This window comes from Lynx rufus, unplaced genomic scaffold (assembly GCF_022079265.1).
Source record: "Lynx rufus isolate CCGP_SWC_20201006 ecotype Redwood Valley unplaced genomic scaffold, mLynRuf1.p SCAF_5, whole genome shotgun sequence".
Classification (NCBI taxonomy): domain Eukaryota; kingdom Metazoa; phylum Chordata; class Mammalia; order Carnivora; family Felidae; genus Lynx; species Lynx rufus.
In genome coordinates this window covers 140,708,831-140,726,677 of record NW_025814867.1, presented here as the reverse complement: position 1 = coordinate 140,726,677, position 17,847 = coordinate 140,708,831, and the positions used below count along the sequence as shown (strand labels likewise).

Below are 17,847 nucleotides of genomic sequence, written 5' to 3'. Positions count from 1 at the left end.
TAAAATTTGAATCCAACATAAATGGGATTATAGAGGAAATAGCTGGCCATGGAAATGTTGACCATGCTATTTCCATTCAAATAGCTGGCCATGGAAATGTTGACCATGCTGCTCTAAATATGCAGCCACATGAATTCAGTAAAGGTGAGTGTGTTAACAGAAATGAGGACAGTGGTAGTGAAAACAGGAGAAAGATGCCTCAGAAGAGATGACAATGACAAAACTTCACATTAAAGGAACAATTGGAAATATTTTACAATATTTGAGGTACAAAGGATAAACTGTTGGAAACCAGTCGAAACTTAGAAAGCAATAAGACAAACTGCCAAAGCACAGATAAGATGCTTGTTCTCACTGTAAATTATACAATGAGAAGCTCACAGTACTTCTATTGCATTTTTATAAACAAAAGACTTCAATTCTCAAAATTCATAATGTCTTAAATTGTGGCCTATTAAGTAAGTATTAATTTCACTTTTTTTTCATTTGACAACCATTTATAATCCACAGCAAGACATATTCTAATGTATTTATAAAAAAAATGTTAACAGTCATGGAAAAATAAAAAATGTTCCTATTGATTATTAAGATTACTTTGAACAGTTTGACCTTACACGATCATTTTTATAGTGCAGCACTACCAGGCAAAGAAAGGACCACTTGTATTAGAAAAAAAGGAAAGTCATAACCCGATAATATAAGCTCCCACCTTAAATTACAAAAAGGAAAGCAAACAAAACCAAAGCAAGTATAGGAAAGAAATAATAAAAATGAAGGCAGAAACTAATGAAACAGGAAACAAAAGAAGGAAAAAATGATAAAGTCAAAAGCTCATTTCTTAGATCAATAAAATTGATAAATCTCTAGTAAGTCTCACAAAGAAAAAAAGAAAGACAGAAATTACCAATATAAGGAATGAAGGAGAATATGTCATTACAGACCTTACTGACATTAAAGGAATCCGAAGATTATACTGCAAACAACTCAGTGCACATAAATGAAACAACTTAGGTGAAATAAAACAATTCCTCAAAAATGTATGCAAAATGAAATAGACCCCTGAATAGTCCTATACCTCTTCAATTTAATTTCTGGTCAAAACCCTTCTGAGAATGAAATATACAAGTATAGATGACTTCACTAGTGAATTCTATCAAACTTTTCAAGAAGAAATAACACCAGTTTAACAGTCTCTTCCAGAAAAGAGGAAAGAAGGGGATATACCTCCTGACTCATTTTATGAGGGCAGTATTACCCTAGTATCAAAACCAAAGTGGGTAGGAAAAGAAAACGACGGACCAATATCTCTCATGAAGTAGACACAAAAAGATCCCCACCAAAATAACAGCAAAACAAATCCAGGAATATATAAAACTAATACACTCTGACCAATTGGAGTTTGCCCCAGGAAAGCAAGGCTGGTTCAACATTTAAAAATCAATCAATGCAATCTATCATGTTAACTGTTAACACAGCCTAAAGGAAAAACAAAACAAAACAAAAACAAAAAACAAAACAAAACATAGGGGCACTTGTACCCCAATGTTCATAGCAGCACTCTCAACAATAGCCAAATGATGGAAAGAGCCTAAATGTCCATCAACTGATGAATGGATAAAGAAATTGTGGTTTATATACACAATGGAGTACTACGTGGCAATGAGAAAGAATGAAATATGACCCTTTGTAGCAACGTGGATGGAACTGGAGAGTGTGATGCTAAGTGAAATAAGCCATACAGAGAAAGACAGATACCATATGGTTTCACTCTTATGTGGATCCTGAGAAACTTAACAGGAACCCATGGGGGAGGGGAAGGAAAAAAAAAAAAAAAAGGACGTTAGAGTGGGAGAGAGCCAAAGCATAAGAGACTGTTAAAAACTGAGAACAAACTGAGGGTTGATGGGGGGTGGGAGGGAGGGGCGGGTGGGTGATGGGTATTGAGGAGGGCACCTTTTGGGATGAGCACTGGGTGTTGTATGGAAACCAATTTGTCAATAAACTTCATATAAAAAACAAAAACAAAAACAAAAACAAAAAAAAAACAAAAAAACCACGATCATATTAGCTGATGCAAAAGAATATTTGACAAAATTCAATATTAACTCATGATAAAAAAAAACCCTCAGGAAACTAGGAATAGAATGAAATATCCACAATATGATAAAGGGCATTGATGGATAACCTACACCCATATAATACTTAATGGTGAAAGACTGAATGCTTTTATCCCAAGAACAGGAACAAAACTAGGCTGTCCACTCTCGTCACTCCTATTTAATATTATACTGGAAGTCCTAATCAGAACAATAAGGGGTGTGGGGAGTGGGCAGTCAAATAGATCATAAGGAAAAAAATAAAATTGTCTCTACTCACAGAAAACATGATTTTCCATGCAGATAATCTCAAGGAATCTACAAAAAAAAAAAAGGCAATGTACAAAATTCAATAATATATTCCCATCTACTAATAAAAAATGATAAGCAATAAAAAATGATTTCTTAATATACACATAATAACTGCAAAAAAATATAAAATCTATGTTCATTGATTGCAAGACCCAATACAGCAAAAATACTAACTCTGCCCCAGTGAATCTACAGATAAAGCACAGTTGCAATCAAATCTCCAGCAGGATTTTTGTTTTGTAGATATGGGCTAGCTGATTCCAAAATTCACATAGATGAGCAAAGCCAAAGTATTTTGAAAAAGAATAACAAATTGGAAGAATCACAATTGTTAGGCCAACAATAAAAATATACTACAGTGTTGGTGGAGAGATAAACATACACACAGTTCAATGAAACAGAATGGAGTTTAGAAATAGACCTCCACAGGGGCGCCTGGGTGGCTCAGTCTGTTGAGCGTCCAACTTCGGCTCAGGTCATGATCTCGCAGTTCGTGAGTTTGAGCCCCACATAGGGCTCTGTGCTGACAGTTCAGAGCCTGGAGCCTGATTTGGATTCTGTGTCTCCTTCTCTCTCTCCCCCTCCCCCACTCATGCTCTGTCTCTCTCTGTCTCTCGAAAATGAATAAACGTTAAAAAAAATTTTTTTTAAAAAGAAAGAAATAGACCTCCACATATATGGCCAGTTGATTGTCTTTGATTATCTCCTTCCCCCCGCACCAAATCCTCTGTGTTCTACCTATCTATCCCTTCCTCCTCATAACCCCTGGCAACCACCGATATTTTTACTGTCTCCACAGTTTTGCTTTTTTGAAGAATGGCATATAATTGGACTCATACAGTAGGCAGCCTTTTCAGATTGGCTACTTTCATTTAGTAATATGCATTTAAGGTCCATCCATGTCTTTTTGGCTTGATAGATCATTTCTTTTCAGCACTGAGTAACTGTCCATTTTTTAGATGTACCACAGTTTATGTTTCCATTCACCTAGTGGACATACTGATTGCTCCCATGTTTCACAATTATAAATAAAACTGCTATAAACATCTGTATACATGTATTTATATGGACATAAGTTTTCAAGTCCTGCGGGTAAATATCAAGGAACGTAGCTGTTAGATTGTATGGTAAGAGTATGTGTAGTTTTTATAAGAAACTGCCAAATTCCTTCCAAAGTGTCTGGACCGTTTCACATTCTCACCAGCCATGAATGAGAGTTCTTGTTGCTCAGTTTCTATACCAGTGCTGCTCTCAGTGTTTAGGATTTTGGTGTTTACTGATACCACATTGCGGTTTCAATTTGCAATTCACTAATGACACATGATATTAAGCATCTTTTCATATGCTTATTTGCCATCTGTACATCTTCTTGGGTAAGGTATCTGTTCAAGTCCTTTTTTGTGGTTGTTAAATTCAAGTTAGTTAACATACAGTGTAGTATCGGTTTCATGAGCAGAACCCAGTGAGTGATTGCTTACAATACAACACCCAGTGCTCATCCAAACAAGTGCCCTCCTTAATGCCCATCACCCATTTAGCCCATCCTCCCACCCACCTCCCCCCCAGCAACCTTCAGTTTGTTCTCTGTATTTAAGAGTCTCTTATGGTTTGCCTCCCTCTCTGTTTTTATCTTATTTTTCCTTCCCTTCCCCAATGATCATCTGTTGTGTTTCTTAAATTTCAAATATGAGTGAAATCATATGATACTTGTCTTTCTCTGACTTATTTCACCTAGCATAATACACTCTAGTTCCATCCATGTTGTTGCAAATGTCAAGATTTCATTTTTTTGATTGCCAAGTAATATTCCATGGTATATAAATACTACATCTGTTTTATCCATTTGTCAGCTGATGAACATTTAAGCTCTTCCCATAGTTTGGCTATTGTTGATAGTGCTGCTATAAACATTGGGGCATTGAGCCCCTTCAAATCAGCATTTTTGTATCCTTTGGATAAATACCTGGTATTGCAATTGCTGGGATGTGACATAGTTCTATTTTCAATTTTTTGATAAACCTCCATACTGTTCTCCAGAAGAGCTGCACCAGTTTGCATTCCCACCAACAGTGCAAAAGTGTTCCCCTTTCTCCACATCCTCTCCAAGATCTGTTGTCTCCTGTTCATTTTAGCCACTCTAACTGGTGTGAGGTGGTACCTCGTTATGGTTTTGATTTGTATTTCCCTGATGATGAGTGATATTGAGCATCTTTTCATGTGGCTGTTAGCCATCTGGATGTCTTCTTTGGAAAAGTGTCTATTCATGCCTTCTGCCCATTTCTTCACTTCACGCAGTATTTATTTTTGGGGTGCTGAGTTTGATAAGTTCTTTATGGATTTGGGGTACTAACTCCTTATCCGATCTGTGATTTGCAAATATCTTCTCCCATTCCGTTAGTTGCCTTTTAGTTTTCTTGATTTTTCCTTGTTTAGGTCTTATAACGATTTTTTTTAAGCTTATTTATTTTTGAGAGAGAGAGAGATAGAGCACGAGCAGGGAGGGGCAGAGAGAGAGAGGGAGACACTGAATCTGAAGCAGGCCCTAGGCTGTGAGCTCTCAGCACAGAGCCCGACGTGGGGCTCGAACCCACAAACTGTGAGATCATGATCTGAGCCAAAGTCAGATGCCCAACCAACTGAGACACCCAGGTGCCCCTCTTTTAACTATTTTTTTGAAATTAGACTATTCATTGTTTAAATGCTAGTTTTAAGAGTTCTTTGTATAGTTTGTATACCAGTCTTTTATCAGATATATATTTTGCAAACATTTTCTTCTAGGCTAGGGCTTGCTTTCTCATTCCCTTGAGCTAACAGGTTTTTACAAAAGGGCAAAGGTAATTAAATAGGGAAAATACAGTATTTTCCACAAATGGTTAGGACAACTGAACATACATAAGCGAAACAAAACAAGACACAACAAAAAACAAAATATAACCTCATTCAAATATTAACTCAAAATTTATCATGGATGTGCATATAAATACAAAACTAAACCTTTTCAAATAATAGGAGAAAATCTTCATTTCTTCAATAAGGAAAAAATTCTTAGATATTGTACCAAAAGCATGATCCCTACAAAAGAAATTATAAATCAGACTTCACCAAAGTTAAAATGTTTCCCTTTTAAAAGACACTGTTAAGACGGGGTGCCTGGGTGGCTCAGTTGGTTGAGCGTCCAACTTTGGCTCAGGTCATGGTCTCACAGTTTGTGGGTTCAAGCCCCACGTTGGGCTCTGTGCTAACAAACAGCTCAGAGCCTGGAGACTGCTTCGGATTCTTTCTGTCTCTGTCTCTCTGTCTCTGTCTCTGTCTCTCTCTCTCTCTCTCTCCCCCTCCCCTACTCATGCTCTGCCTCTCTCTCTGTCTCTCAAAAATAGATAAATGTTAAAAAAAATTTTTTTAAAGACACTGTTCAGAGAATGAAAACATAAGCTATAGACCAGAAGAAGTTATTTGCAAGTCACATATCTGGCAAGGATTTGAATTTAGAATATATAAAAAAACCCTCTAAACTCACCAGTAAGGAAACAATCCAATTAAAAAATAGACAAAATGTTAAAAAAAAAATAGCCAAAACATTTCACCAAAGAGGATATACAGATGGCTAGTAAGCACATGAAAAGATGCTCAACAATGTTTATTAGCCACTAGGGAGATGCAAATTAAAACCACTAGAAGATATCACTCCATACCTATTAGAATGGCTAAAATAAACAATACTGACAATACTAAGTGCTAACAAGGACATAGAACATCTGTAATTCTTACATATTGTTGGTGATAATGCAAAATAGTAAAGCTGCTCTAAAAAATACCTTGGCAGTTTCTAATAAAGTTACATATACTTACCATATCATCATTATGATCCAGCAATCCCATTCTTGAGAATTTACCCCCAGAGAAATAAAAATGTACGTTCATACAAAAATCCTTGCATGAATATTTATAGCAGTTCTATTGGTAATCAAACAATCCAAATGCCCTTCAATAGGTAATGAAAAACAAACTGTGATACATTCATAAATGCAGTGCCACCCAGCAGTAAAAAGGATTGAGCTATTTATGTATCAAACAACTTGGATGAATCTCAAAGGCACTATGCCTAGCGAAAGAAGTCAGTCTCAAGTTTACATACTGTACGATTCTATTTACGTGACGTTCTTTAAGAAACAAAACTACAGTGACAGAAAACAGAACAGTATTTGCCAAGGATTGGGAGGAGGGGAGGGAGGGAAGGGTATGACTTTGCTCAAGGGGAAACCAAGAGGAAGTTTTTTTAGAGTGATGAAATTGTCTCATCCTGATTATGGTGTGATCATACAAATTCATTCATGTGTTAACGTGTATAGAACTGTGCACCTAAAATAGTCAACTTTATGTTAATTTTAAATTTTAAATTTTTTAAAAGTTAATTCTTAGAAAAAGCAATGTTGGGTGAACTCATTTTAAGATGATTTTATCTTGAGATGCTTCTTTGAATAATTATTTTTATATCTTTTATATCCCTATACATTTCTTTTCCAATTTTATCATAAACTATCTCTTCTGCCTCTTTGTTTTTCTTGCTATTAGAACTTGCAGCATCATTCATTCTTGAGATACTTTAGAACTCCTTGTCCTTATATTTTAAAGAAAGCAGATATATGGCACCAGGACAGCATTCTTCAACTTTTATGACCATGGGAATCTGATAAGATGTGTGTCAAAAAAAGATTTCTTATCTTCCCTCTCAGAAGTCATTTAGGTGATCTAGATTAGGTCCTTCAAAATCACCACATGATATGAATGCGGGTGTTCCAGTGACTGCTCTTGGAAAAGCACTGCACTAGAGGCATATAAAATTAAAAAAATAAGAACTCCTTTAGTCTGTTGAGAGTCTCTCCATAAAATGACTCATTGAGCCTGGAAATTGGTAGAAGACAACATCCGTCCGACGAACTTCAGTTCTTATTGTAATCTAGAAGGTACTCATAGATTTGCCTATGAGGGTATAGACTTCATGGCCAGTATTTGAGTAATGTACCGGCTACTTGCTGGAGATTGAATTTTTGAGTGCAATATATTAAGACTGTTACTCTGATAGAAACATCTCCTACAACTTTTACAAAAAATGGATCAAGTTTTTTCTCACCAGAAAAATATAATCACAAATTGTACTTTCTCCAAAGATTTAACCACAAGTTAACAGATGTGCATAGCAATATGTGAAAAAACAAAGCAACAACTGTTAGCAGTGTATTTGTTTACAAAATTAAATGATACCTTGAGCCTTATAAAATGAATATATTTGGGGGCGCCTGGGTGGCGCAGTCGGTTAAGCGTCCGACTTCAGCCAGGTCACGATCTCGCGGTCCGTGAGTTCGAGCCTCGCGTCGGGCTCTGTGCTGACGGCTCAGAGCCTGGAGCCTGTTTCCGATTCTGTGTCTCCCTCTCTCTCTGCCCCTCCCCCGTTCATGCTCTGTCTCTCTCTGTCCCAAAAATAAATAAACGTTGAAAAAAAAAATTAAAAAAAAATGAATATATTTGTGTGTGCATGTGTGTATCAGTATACATATACATATACATATATATATACATGCAATATATATGTATGTACATACATGCATATACATACACTTTTAGGTATATATAAGTGTTGTTGATAACAATTCCAGGTATTAAGTACATTGAGCTAATTGCTTTGTATTCATTTTCTTGTTTCAACTTGGAAGGAACATATTATACTGTCACTTTACAGATGATAAAATCAACGGCCAATAAAAAAATGCTTACTATACTATTTAATTACATCAATTTTCTTGTTTTGATATTATACTACTACAGTATAGGAAGCTCGGTGATGCGTTCAAGGGATTATAGAATCCCTTAATTATAAGCAGATTATAGAATCTACTTTTGCAACTTCTGATAAGTCTGCAATGGTTTCAAAATTAAGAGTTAAGGGGCGCCTGGGTGGCTCAGTCGGTTAGGCATCTGACTTCGGCTCAGGTCATGATCTCGTGGTCTGTGAGTTCGAGCCCCGCGTCAGGCTCTGTGCTGACAGCTGAGAGCCTGGAGCCTGTTTCAGATTCTGTGCCTCCCTCTCTCTCTGACCCTCCCCCGTTCATGCTGTCTCTCCCTGTCTCAAAAATAAATAAACGTTAAAAAAATTTTTTTTAAATAAAGAGTTAAAATAAACTTGGCTGCATCCAAATATTTGAAGGCTTTCCAAAGCTAAAATAGGAAAATATGAAGAACTTGTCTTATCCTTCCATAATCCTCTCTGTATCTCAAACTAAAACTTAGAGACAGCTTTAGAAGAGAAAAGAAGTCTCATATGAATGTCAGGGGAGGAGAAGGGCAGGGGCAGGGGATAGCAGACTGAATACCAGTAAGAGTCCTTGGCCTTGGTACTATTGAGTCTTTGGATCTCTTTGGATGATTTCATTTGCGAGTAATAGAGGATCCAACACAAACTCACTTAAAAAGTAATGCACTGGGTTATGCAGTCTAGAGGACATTAAAACTTTCTGATATGATTTGTTAAGGACTCCAGACTATTTCTCTGTAATCCACTGAGCTCTGCCCATCCTGATGCATCAGCTTTATCTTGAGACTGGCTTTCCTCATAAGAGCAAAATATTTGTAGCAGTTCTAGGCCTCATATCAAGACATCACACCATCCAGGCGAGATGGTGTTTCCTCTCCCAATTTCTGAATAAATGCCACGGCCTATGTCATGTGACACTCCTGAATTAATTATTGTGACCAGGGAGATGGGATCGCACTACAGGCTAGGTCAGTTAGAATATACTTTGGAAGCTGGAGATCATATCAATTACCTAAATAGTTCAAAAAGATAAGGAATTTAAACAGAAATGTGTACTGATTTATTCTTGTTTCACTTAATATATATGGCTGCAACAATAGTGCTCATCCTACTTTTTCTTAAAATGTGATCTTTACATCACTCCCATCAAGTTGTAGTGCCCATGTCACCCTTTCTTTGAAGCTTGTTGGATCCAACCTTGTGACTGTCTTATCCAAGAGTATGGCAGAAGTGAGTTAATGTGACTTTCAAGGCTAAGTCACAAATGCCATCCATTTCAGCCTTGATCTCTTGGGGTTTCAGGTCTTGACATCTACCTGCCATGCTGTCAGGAAGCCCAAGCTTCCTTTCCAACCTAAGCAAAGGTATCCCTTCAACACAGAAAACCTGAAGGCCACAATTCCATCAGGATCTCCCTTAGACACTTTCCTAATACCGGCTGCTTTTCTTATAGACCCATTAACACAATAGTGAGTGATTAACTACTTGAATATTTATTCATTCACAGACATCATCTCCCACTAGAATTCAATTCCAGGAGGACATCAACTGAGTCTGTCTCATTCTCGTCACCCTTGCAGCTAAGGCGCCCATATTATGGGCAGTCAACAAATGGCAACTGAATTTAAGAAGAAATAAAACTGCCAAGCAACTGGTAATACCTCCCTTCAGGTATCTGACCATAAGGACGAGGTAAAGCTCTTTCTGGTGATTTGAAAGCCTCCAGAAGGACCATGGCTATTGTACTAAAGATTAAATGCTCATAAAGCTTATATCTAAAGAAGCTGGGCACTCAATACTCATTTGCACCCAAAATTAGTTATCTGGCACCACAACCCTCTTTGTTGGCAGGAGGATCTTCCCTTCGAAGCCCTCTCAGAAAGCTCTGGAGTCTTCATCAGGATGTGTCATGTGCTGGTGGAATGGATCAAGTCTTTGGTCCAAGGACATCTCCATTTTCCTTTCTTTATCAAAACCATGATAGTGACACACAGATGCTAGTTAGTCATAGACGGTGGCACTATTGGTATTTTGGACCAAATCATTTTTCATATGGTGGGGAGGGGGGGACTGCCCTAAGTATTGTGATATGTACAGCACCATCCCTGGCCTCCACCCACCAGACAGAGATGGTACTAATGTTGGAGAAGCAAGAATAGCATCCACTGCAGACAAACTCACATTTCAAGAACAGCAGCTGTGCCTGCCTAACAATCATTTGGATAGTATTAACCAGAGAGATCTGTTACTTCATTCAAATAACAGATCCATTCAATGACATATGCAGGGTGAAGGATGCTTTTTGCCCAATTGGCCAGCAAGCCATTTTCTTTTTAATAATTAGAGAATTGAATCATTATTTCACTACATTCACAAGATGCCTTGATAGAACGGGTATCCAAACATTGGTTAAATTTTGAGTGTGATTCAGACTGTGTTTACATAGGTCTGGTGTGTTTCAAGGATTTTACTGTCAATTTAAAGAAATCAATCAATTAAAGCAACCAAATAACTTACTCCTTTTAAGAGGATTCATCAATAACCAAGGGCTAACACAATTACACTTTGTGTGTACAAGGTAAATTCAACCCGTTGAAAAGGTGGGGAGACTTGGAGAGTAGGCAAGTATTTTCTTTCCTCTGCAAGTTAACATATAACTGATTTATTACTCCGTCCTCCTCTGCTCTCAAATTCACTTGTAATTTTATCAGATCAACTGGGTGTCCTGGCACCATAAAGCTTCAATATATATTCAAGCTGTTTGCCCAGTAAATTAACTGCAATATTATAGAAGCATTTTTCATATGCAAATGTGCACTCTGAAGTGTACCCAACTGAACACCACCAGCAGTTTCCTCTAAAACTTGAAAATCAACTCTTAAAATTTATCTTCTTTAACCATCTGGTCATGATGCTAAATGACTTAGTAGAAAAACTGTTTCACATTTTTACTGGCTTGCGAGAGGGTAAATTTTTGTTCTCAATATTTTCTATGAATCTTGCGTTCAAAGGGACAAGTAGAAAGACACTGACATTAGTATAAATTTCTGTAAAGCTCAGATACCTACTGTGAGTATATGTACAGTATTTTTGATCTTCTAGAATCGTTCTTTTCCAAAGAATCCCATTTAATGTGTTACTGTTATTCTCTTCTAGCCACACAGTTCTTTTTTAAGCAGTGGTTTTATACATACAAAGAGATCTTTTTTTGTTTTTTTAATCTTCTGATCCTGATGAATTCATGGTCATCCCCCTCTTTAATTATACTGTGCCATCCTCAACCTGACTTTCTTTTGCCCGTTAGGTGCAAATGTTCATGCACAAGCACTGAGTGGCTTTTATTTTTAAAACTCAATATACACATTATTTCTCCCAGGATTTCTGGATCAGGATATTTTTAATAATCAGATAATCTTCACAGATTTGCAAAAAGAAATTTTGCTCCTTTGTTTCTCTCAAGATCTGGACATCAGGGAGAGCTTTGAGACTTCCTAGACCAGAAAACAAGAGTGCAAGACATTTTTACTTATAGAAAAGGGAGTATGTCAACTGAGCAACTGTGAGAAGAAATATCCAAATGTAAGATTCTAGAAATTTCAAAACCACATCTTTATCTTTTTCTCTCTGACCTAAATACAGTCCTTTTCTAAATTATAATTTTTAAAAACGCAAAGCTAATTTCCTGAATCAACATAATATTCTGCAGCAGAAAAGATTAGGAACAGGCCTTCAAGAAGGCAATTTTCACCACCACAGCTATTTCCTTTAGCCATTTCCTCTTCTTTCTGCAAATATCCTTGAGAGAACTACAATACAAATTGTCTTGAAACGCAAATATATTGATTTCCAGTTAACGCCTTTTCTTCCTTATGTAACTTAATCTTTAACCAGAAAAGAAACGAGAAAGAAAAAAAGAAAAAAAAGAAAAAGAAAAGTAAAAGGGCACCTGGGTGGTTCAGTTAGTTAAGCGTCTGACTCTTGATTTTGGTTCAGGCCGTGACCTCAATTGTGAGATGGAGCCCGTGCATGGGCTCTGTGCTGGGTGTGAAACCCCTTTAAGATTCATTCTCTCGCTCCCTCTCTCCTCCTCCTCCCTCTGCCCCTCCCCCACTTGCACATGCTCTCTCTCTTCCTCTCAAAATAAATAAATAAGACTAATAAAGGAAACCACTGTTTTGCAATGATAGATTTGTCTTATATTCTCGGGGAGACATACAACAAGCAATTTAGTAATTACATGACCAGAGAAATTTTCATGCTTTTTCTTCCACTGAAATAACTAACTAACCCGAAGACGGCAAGCTTCATGGTTCTGCTGCCATGAATTCAGCCCAGGAGAAACCCCTTTGCAGCCGCTGGTCACAAGGCGGAAAGACCTCTCTGGCCATCTGTATTCTGCACACACATCATCCAACCTGAATTGCACTGGAGCGGGCCAGCACCCCACTCCACCCCTGCCCGAGCACTACAATGACTTCACGCTGACTTGTTTTCAGACCCTAAACTCTGCTCCAGTTTCTATTCATAACCTCTTCTCTTGTTTCCCTCCATTAGTAAGAAGGAGAACATTACAGTGTAAATCTCATGGAGTCGCTATAAAGGTTAATTGAGATTATACATCAAAGATGTATGACACATAAGCTTTACTTGAAAATAAATTCCTGGGGTGCCTGGGTGACTCAGTTGGTTAAGCACCTGACTCTGGCTCAGGTTATGATCTCATGGTTCGTGGGTTTGAGCCCTGTGTTGGGCTCTGTGCTGACAAATCAGAGCCTGGAGCCTGCTTCGGACTCTGTGTCTCCCTCTCTGTCTATCCCTTCCCCACTAGTGCTCTGTCTCTTTCTCTCTCTCTCTCCCTCAAAAATAAACATTAAAAATATATATTTAAAAAAAAGAAAGGAAATTCCCAATCTCACCTTTTTTCATCAAAGATCTAGAAAAAGGTTGTTTTTCCTTGACGCCTTTTCCTGACCCATATGGAGAGAGTTGAGGAAAACCTTCAAATGTCAACTCTTCACATCATTCGAATATATGGACTCATTAATAATCAAACAACATTTGGTTTTCCATACAGCAAAAGGCAAACCTCCAGCACCAAACAATGGCGTGATAGTTTAATAAAGAGAAAGTTGGTTCTCTCTTAAATTTTTCTTCAAAAAAACACAATGGAATATTATAACAGGAAACATCTACAAAGCATTTACTCTCTGCCATGCACGCATATTGGTCATTTATTAATACTAGGTTCTTATTATTAAACCTACTTTAGAGAGGAGAAAATGAAATGACAGAGAACTTCATTTTCCCAGGGGCACCAAGCAAACAAATAGTAGAGCTGTGCTCGAGACCACATAGGAGCTATGCTTTTAAATCTCCCCATGTGTGAGGTTTTATAATCACACCATTCTGATGTCATTAATGCTTAGCATTTGGTTCCTACAAGATGTGAACCAGTCCTTTCCTAAGAGGTATCTGTGCATCCCCTCTTGAGATGGCAAGAATCAATTTTCTATCCAGAGGTAAGAGTACATTTACAACACATCTGTACAGCTCTATCCGCTAACAGTTTGGCCTTGAGCAGGACAAAGGACCTTGAAAATAAATAGCTTTGATGACTTAAACTGTTTTCATGTTTATTAACAAAAATCATTCACAATGTGTTCCTTTTCCTCTTACATTCGCAATTAAGTATGCGAATTGCTGCAAATCTGCGGAAACTTGAAGCATCTAACACAGAAACTTCTGAAAATGGGGCAAACCTAACATTTCACAGCCATGTAATTAATCACTATTACCTGGTAATGAGAATAGTATGACAGATCATGGGCTTGATTCTGATGGGTTTTAAATTACAACTTATTTCCTCAAAGTAAAACTTCTTCTATGATTTACATTCGATAACCTAGGTTCTATGGCGATCATGGTATGCGCCTCAGGGATTCAAAAAATCTTCTGTGGCGGATGCTGTGATGTGCCCCCCCTCGGAAGTGAAATATTTATGCTGTTCGTGTCTAAAGAGAGTCATTTCACCGAAAGCTCTGCCCCCTCCTCTGGCTCAGCCCATATCCAAAGATGATTAATACCAGGACGTAAGGCCCTGGTCCCTTTGTCTCCAGTTGGTACACTCTAGGGCCATCTCAGTTCCACAATACCCCACGGGATCAGTCCATTCTCCCAGAGGTGTTGATGTCAATCCCCAATAAACTTTCTGCCACACACCTGTTTTAGAGTCTTTTCTGGGGTCTCGACCTGCAACAATTGTTTAACAAAAGAAGTCTGCACATCTTCTGGGGCAAATACTTCCTACCTTCTGCAGATGATCCTGGCCTTGTCCTCTGCTTTTACATGATAAACAATATTTGTATTCTATGATACTGTTCCTTCTGGCAAGGACATTTTCTCAGGTCAACATAATTATGAAAATGGTGTCAGCCAAGGGCTGTCATGGCAGGACTTTATTGTAAACTTAAGGCACAAGTTAATCCCATAATGTCATCTAAGAAATCCTTAAAATTTAAAGTTCAAACAGTACACTCTACAAAATAGGCAGGAATAACTTTACTCGACCATTGACTCCACCTGTGAACTTCAAATCTCTTAACAGAGACCAACAGTAAAAATGAAAAGTATTATTTCAATGGGCAAAATTTTTATAAACCATTCATTTCAGGTAAGATGGGGAGAATATTTTTCTGCAAAATGCTGCTTTTCGCCCAATTTTTCAGGAGTATGCATTTCACCTCTTCGGAGTTCTCCATTTTGTTTGCTCCACATGGAGAAGATTTCATTGTTAACAAATGGAGAAAAACGACATAAAAACAAGGTGTACTCCATCACAGGAAGCTGTTTACAATTACCAACAAATACCAGAGTGTCTTCTTTACATATCAATCTTGTCCAGCTTTTTTCTCAACAAAAATAGAATTTCATAAATGGGGAAGAAAAAGTTCTGTTAGACTACATCTTTAAAACAGGCAAAATAAAAAATAGCATCTCACTAAGAGCAAAACACTGTTTTTACAAAACCACTTTCGATTTACAGCACCCCTTGGCAACTAGAAGATCTTAAATGAACCTAAACAATTTTCGAAAGGATTGAAAACTTGACCATTAGGGGGCGCCAGGGTGGCTCAGTCAGTTGAGCGTCCGATTTTGGCTCAGGTTACGATCTCATGGTGCATGGGTTCGAGCCCCGTGTCCAGCTCTGTGCTCAGAGCCTGGAGCCTGCTTCGGATTCTGTGTCTCCCTCTCTCTCTCTGCCCCTCCCCTGTTCATGCTCTGTCTCTGTCTCTCAAAAATAAATAAATGTTAAAAAAAATTTTTTTAATCTGACCATAAGACTAAGATTCATAAGTTATTATCGTATTCACCAGCCTAGTTTCTTACAATTTGTAGCTTTTCGTTCAGTGATTATCTTTTATTGATTTAGCATTATTTCTTTATTTAGAGAGATCTTTATACTATCTCTATATTTCTTACAGTTTTATCTCTGGCTCAAAAAGATAAGGGATTTAAACAGAAATGTGTACTGATTTACTCTTGTTTCACTTAATAGCAGACTGCGTTTTCCAAATATGGCTGCAGCAATAGTGCTCATCCTACTTTTGCTTAAAATGTGATCTTTACAGGGGCGCCTGGGTGGCTCAGTCGGTTGAGCGGCCGACTTCGGCTCAGGTCATGATCTCGCGGTCAGTGAGTTCGAGCCCCGCGTCGGGCTCTGTGCTGACAGCTCAGAGCCTGGAGCCTATTTCAGATTCTGTGTCTCCCTCTCTCTGACCCTCCCCCGTTCATGCTCTGTCTCTCTCTGTCTCAAAAATAAATAAACATTAAAAAAAAAATTAAAATGTGATCTTTACATCACTCCCATCAAGTTGTAGTGCCCATGTCACCCTTTCTTTGAAGCTTGTTGGATCCAACCTTGTGACTGTCTTATCCAAGAGTATGGCAGAAGTGAGTTAATGTGACTTTCAAGGCTAAGTCACAAATGCCATCCATTTCAGCCTTGATCTCTTGGGGTTTCAGGTCTTGACATCTACCTGCCATGCTGTCAGGAAGCCCAAGCTTCCTTTCCAACCTAAGCAAAGGTATCCCTTCAACACAGAAAACCTGAAGGCCACAATTCCATCAGGATCTCCCTTAGACACTTTCCTAATACCGGCTGCTTTTCTTATAGACCCATTAAAACAATAGTGAGTGATTAACTACTTGAACATTTATTCATTCACAGACATCATCTCCCACTAGAATTCAATTCCAGGAGGACATCAACTGAGTCTGTCTCATTCTCATCACCCTTGCAGCTAAGGCGCCCATATTATGGGCAGTCAACAAATGGCAACTGAATTCAAGAAGAAATAAAACTTTGAAATTTGAAAGCCTCCAGAAGGACCATGGCTATTGTACTAAAGATTAAATGCTCATAAAGCTTATATCTAAAGAAGCTGGGCACTCAATACTCATTTGCACCCAAAATTAGTTATCTGGCACCACAACCCTCTTTGTTGGCAAGAGGATCTTCCCTCTGAAGTGGCCTCAGAAAGCTCTGCGATCCCCATCAGGGTGTGTCCCATGTGCTGGTGGAATGGATCATGTCATTTGCTCAGAGAGACCTCTGTGTCCTGCTTTCTTTATCAAAACCACAATAGTGATATGGTCAGAGATGTGAATTAGTCACAGATGTTAGCACTATTGACATATTGGACCAGATAACACCTTGTTTTATTGGGGAGGAGGGCACTGTCCTGAGCATGTTGGGATGTATAGCAACATTCCTGGTTCCCACCATCAGATGACAGTAGTACGTCTCCCCCATCCCCACCACACACACCCCACTGAATTGTAAGCACTAAAAATGTCTCTGAACATTGCAAGGTACCCTCTGTCAGGAAAAACTGCCAGTATTTGAGAAGCAGGGCCACAGAGAAAACACAGAAAAGTTGCTGCCAGCATAGCCACATACTTCTAGATATATTTCTGCAGGCAAAGGAAACAAAAGCAAAAATAAACGATTTGGGCTGTAGCAAAATAAAAAGCTTTTTGCACGATGAAGAGAATCATCAATAAAACAAAAAGGCAACCTACTGAATGTGAAAAGATATTTGCACGCGATGGATCCATTAAGGGGTTAACATACAAAATATATAAAGCACTTCTACAATTCAACACTAAAAAAAAATGAACAATCTAGTTAAAAAATGGGCAGAGGACCTGAAGAGACATTTTTCCAGAGCAGACACACAGATGGTCAACAGACCCATGAAAAGATGATCATCGTGTCATCACTAATCATCAGGGAAATGAAGATAAAACCACAATGAGGGGCGCCTGGGTGGCTCAGGTGGTTAGGCGTCTGACTTCAGCTCAGGTCATGATCTCACAGTTCGTGAGTTTGAGCCCTGCTTTGGGCTCTGTGCTGACAACTCAGAGCCTGGAGCCTGTTTCAGATTCTGTGTCTCCCTCTCTCTCTCTGCCCCTCCCCCACTCACAGTCTGTCTGCCTCCATCTCTCAAAAACGAATAAACGCTAAAAAAAATTTAAAAAAACACACACACAATGAGATATCACCTATACTTGTGAGAATGGCTAAAATAAAAAATAGAATAAACAACGAGCGTTGGTACCAAGGTGGAG

General features: G+C 38.2%; 1 protein-coding gene across 1 annotated transcript in view; it reads right to left on the bottom strand.

The window, feature by feature from the left end:
* LOC124527293 (uncharacterized) overlaps nt 1–17,847 on the bottom strand; it is a 214,261-nt gene that overhangs the window by 115,429 nt on the left and 80,985 nt on the right. The window contains exon 3 of the mRNA XM_047100468.1: nt 2,377–2,414. Coding sequence (XP_046956424.1) covers nt 2,377–2,414 — 38 coding nt within the window. The remainder of the gene's footprint in view (nt 1–2,376; nt 2,415–17,847) is intronic.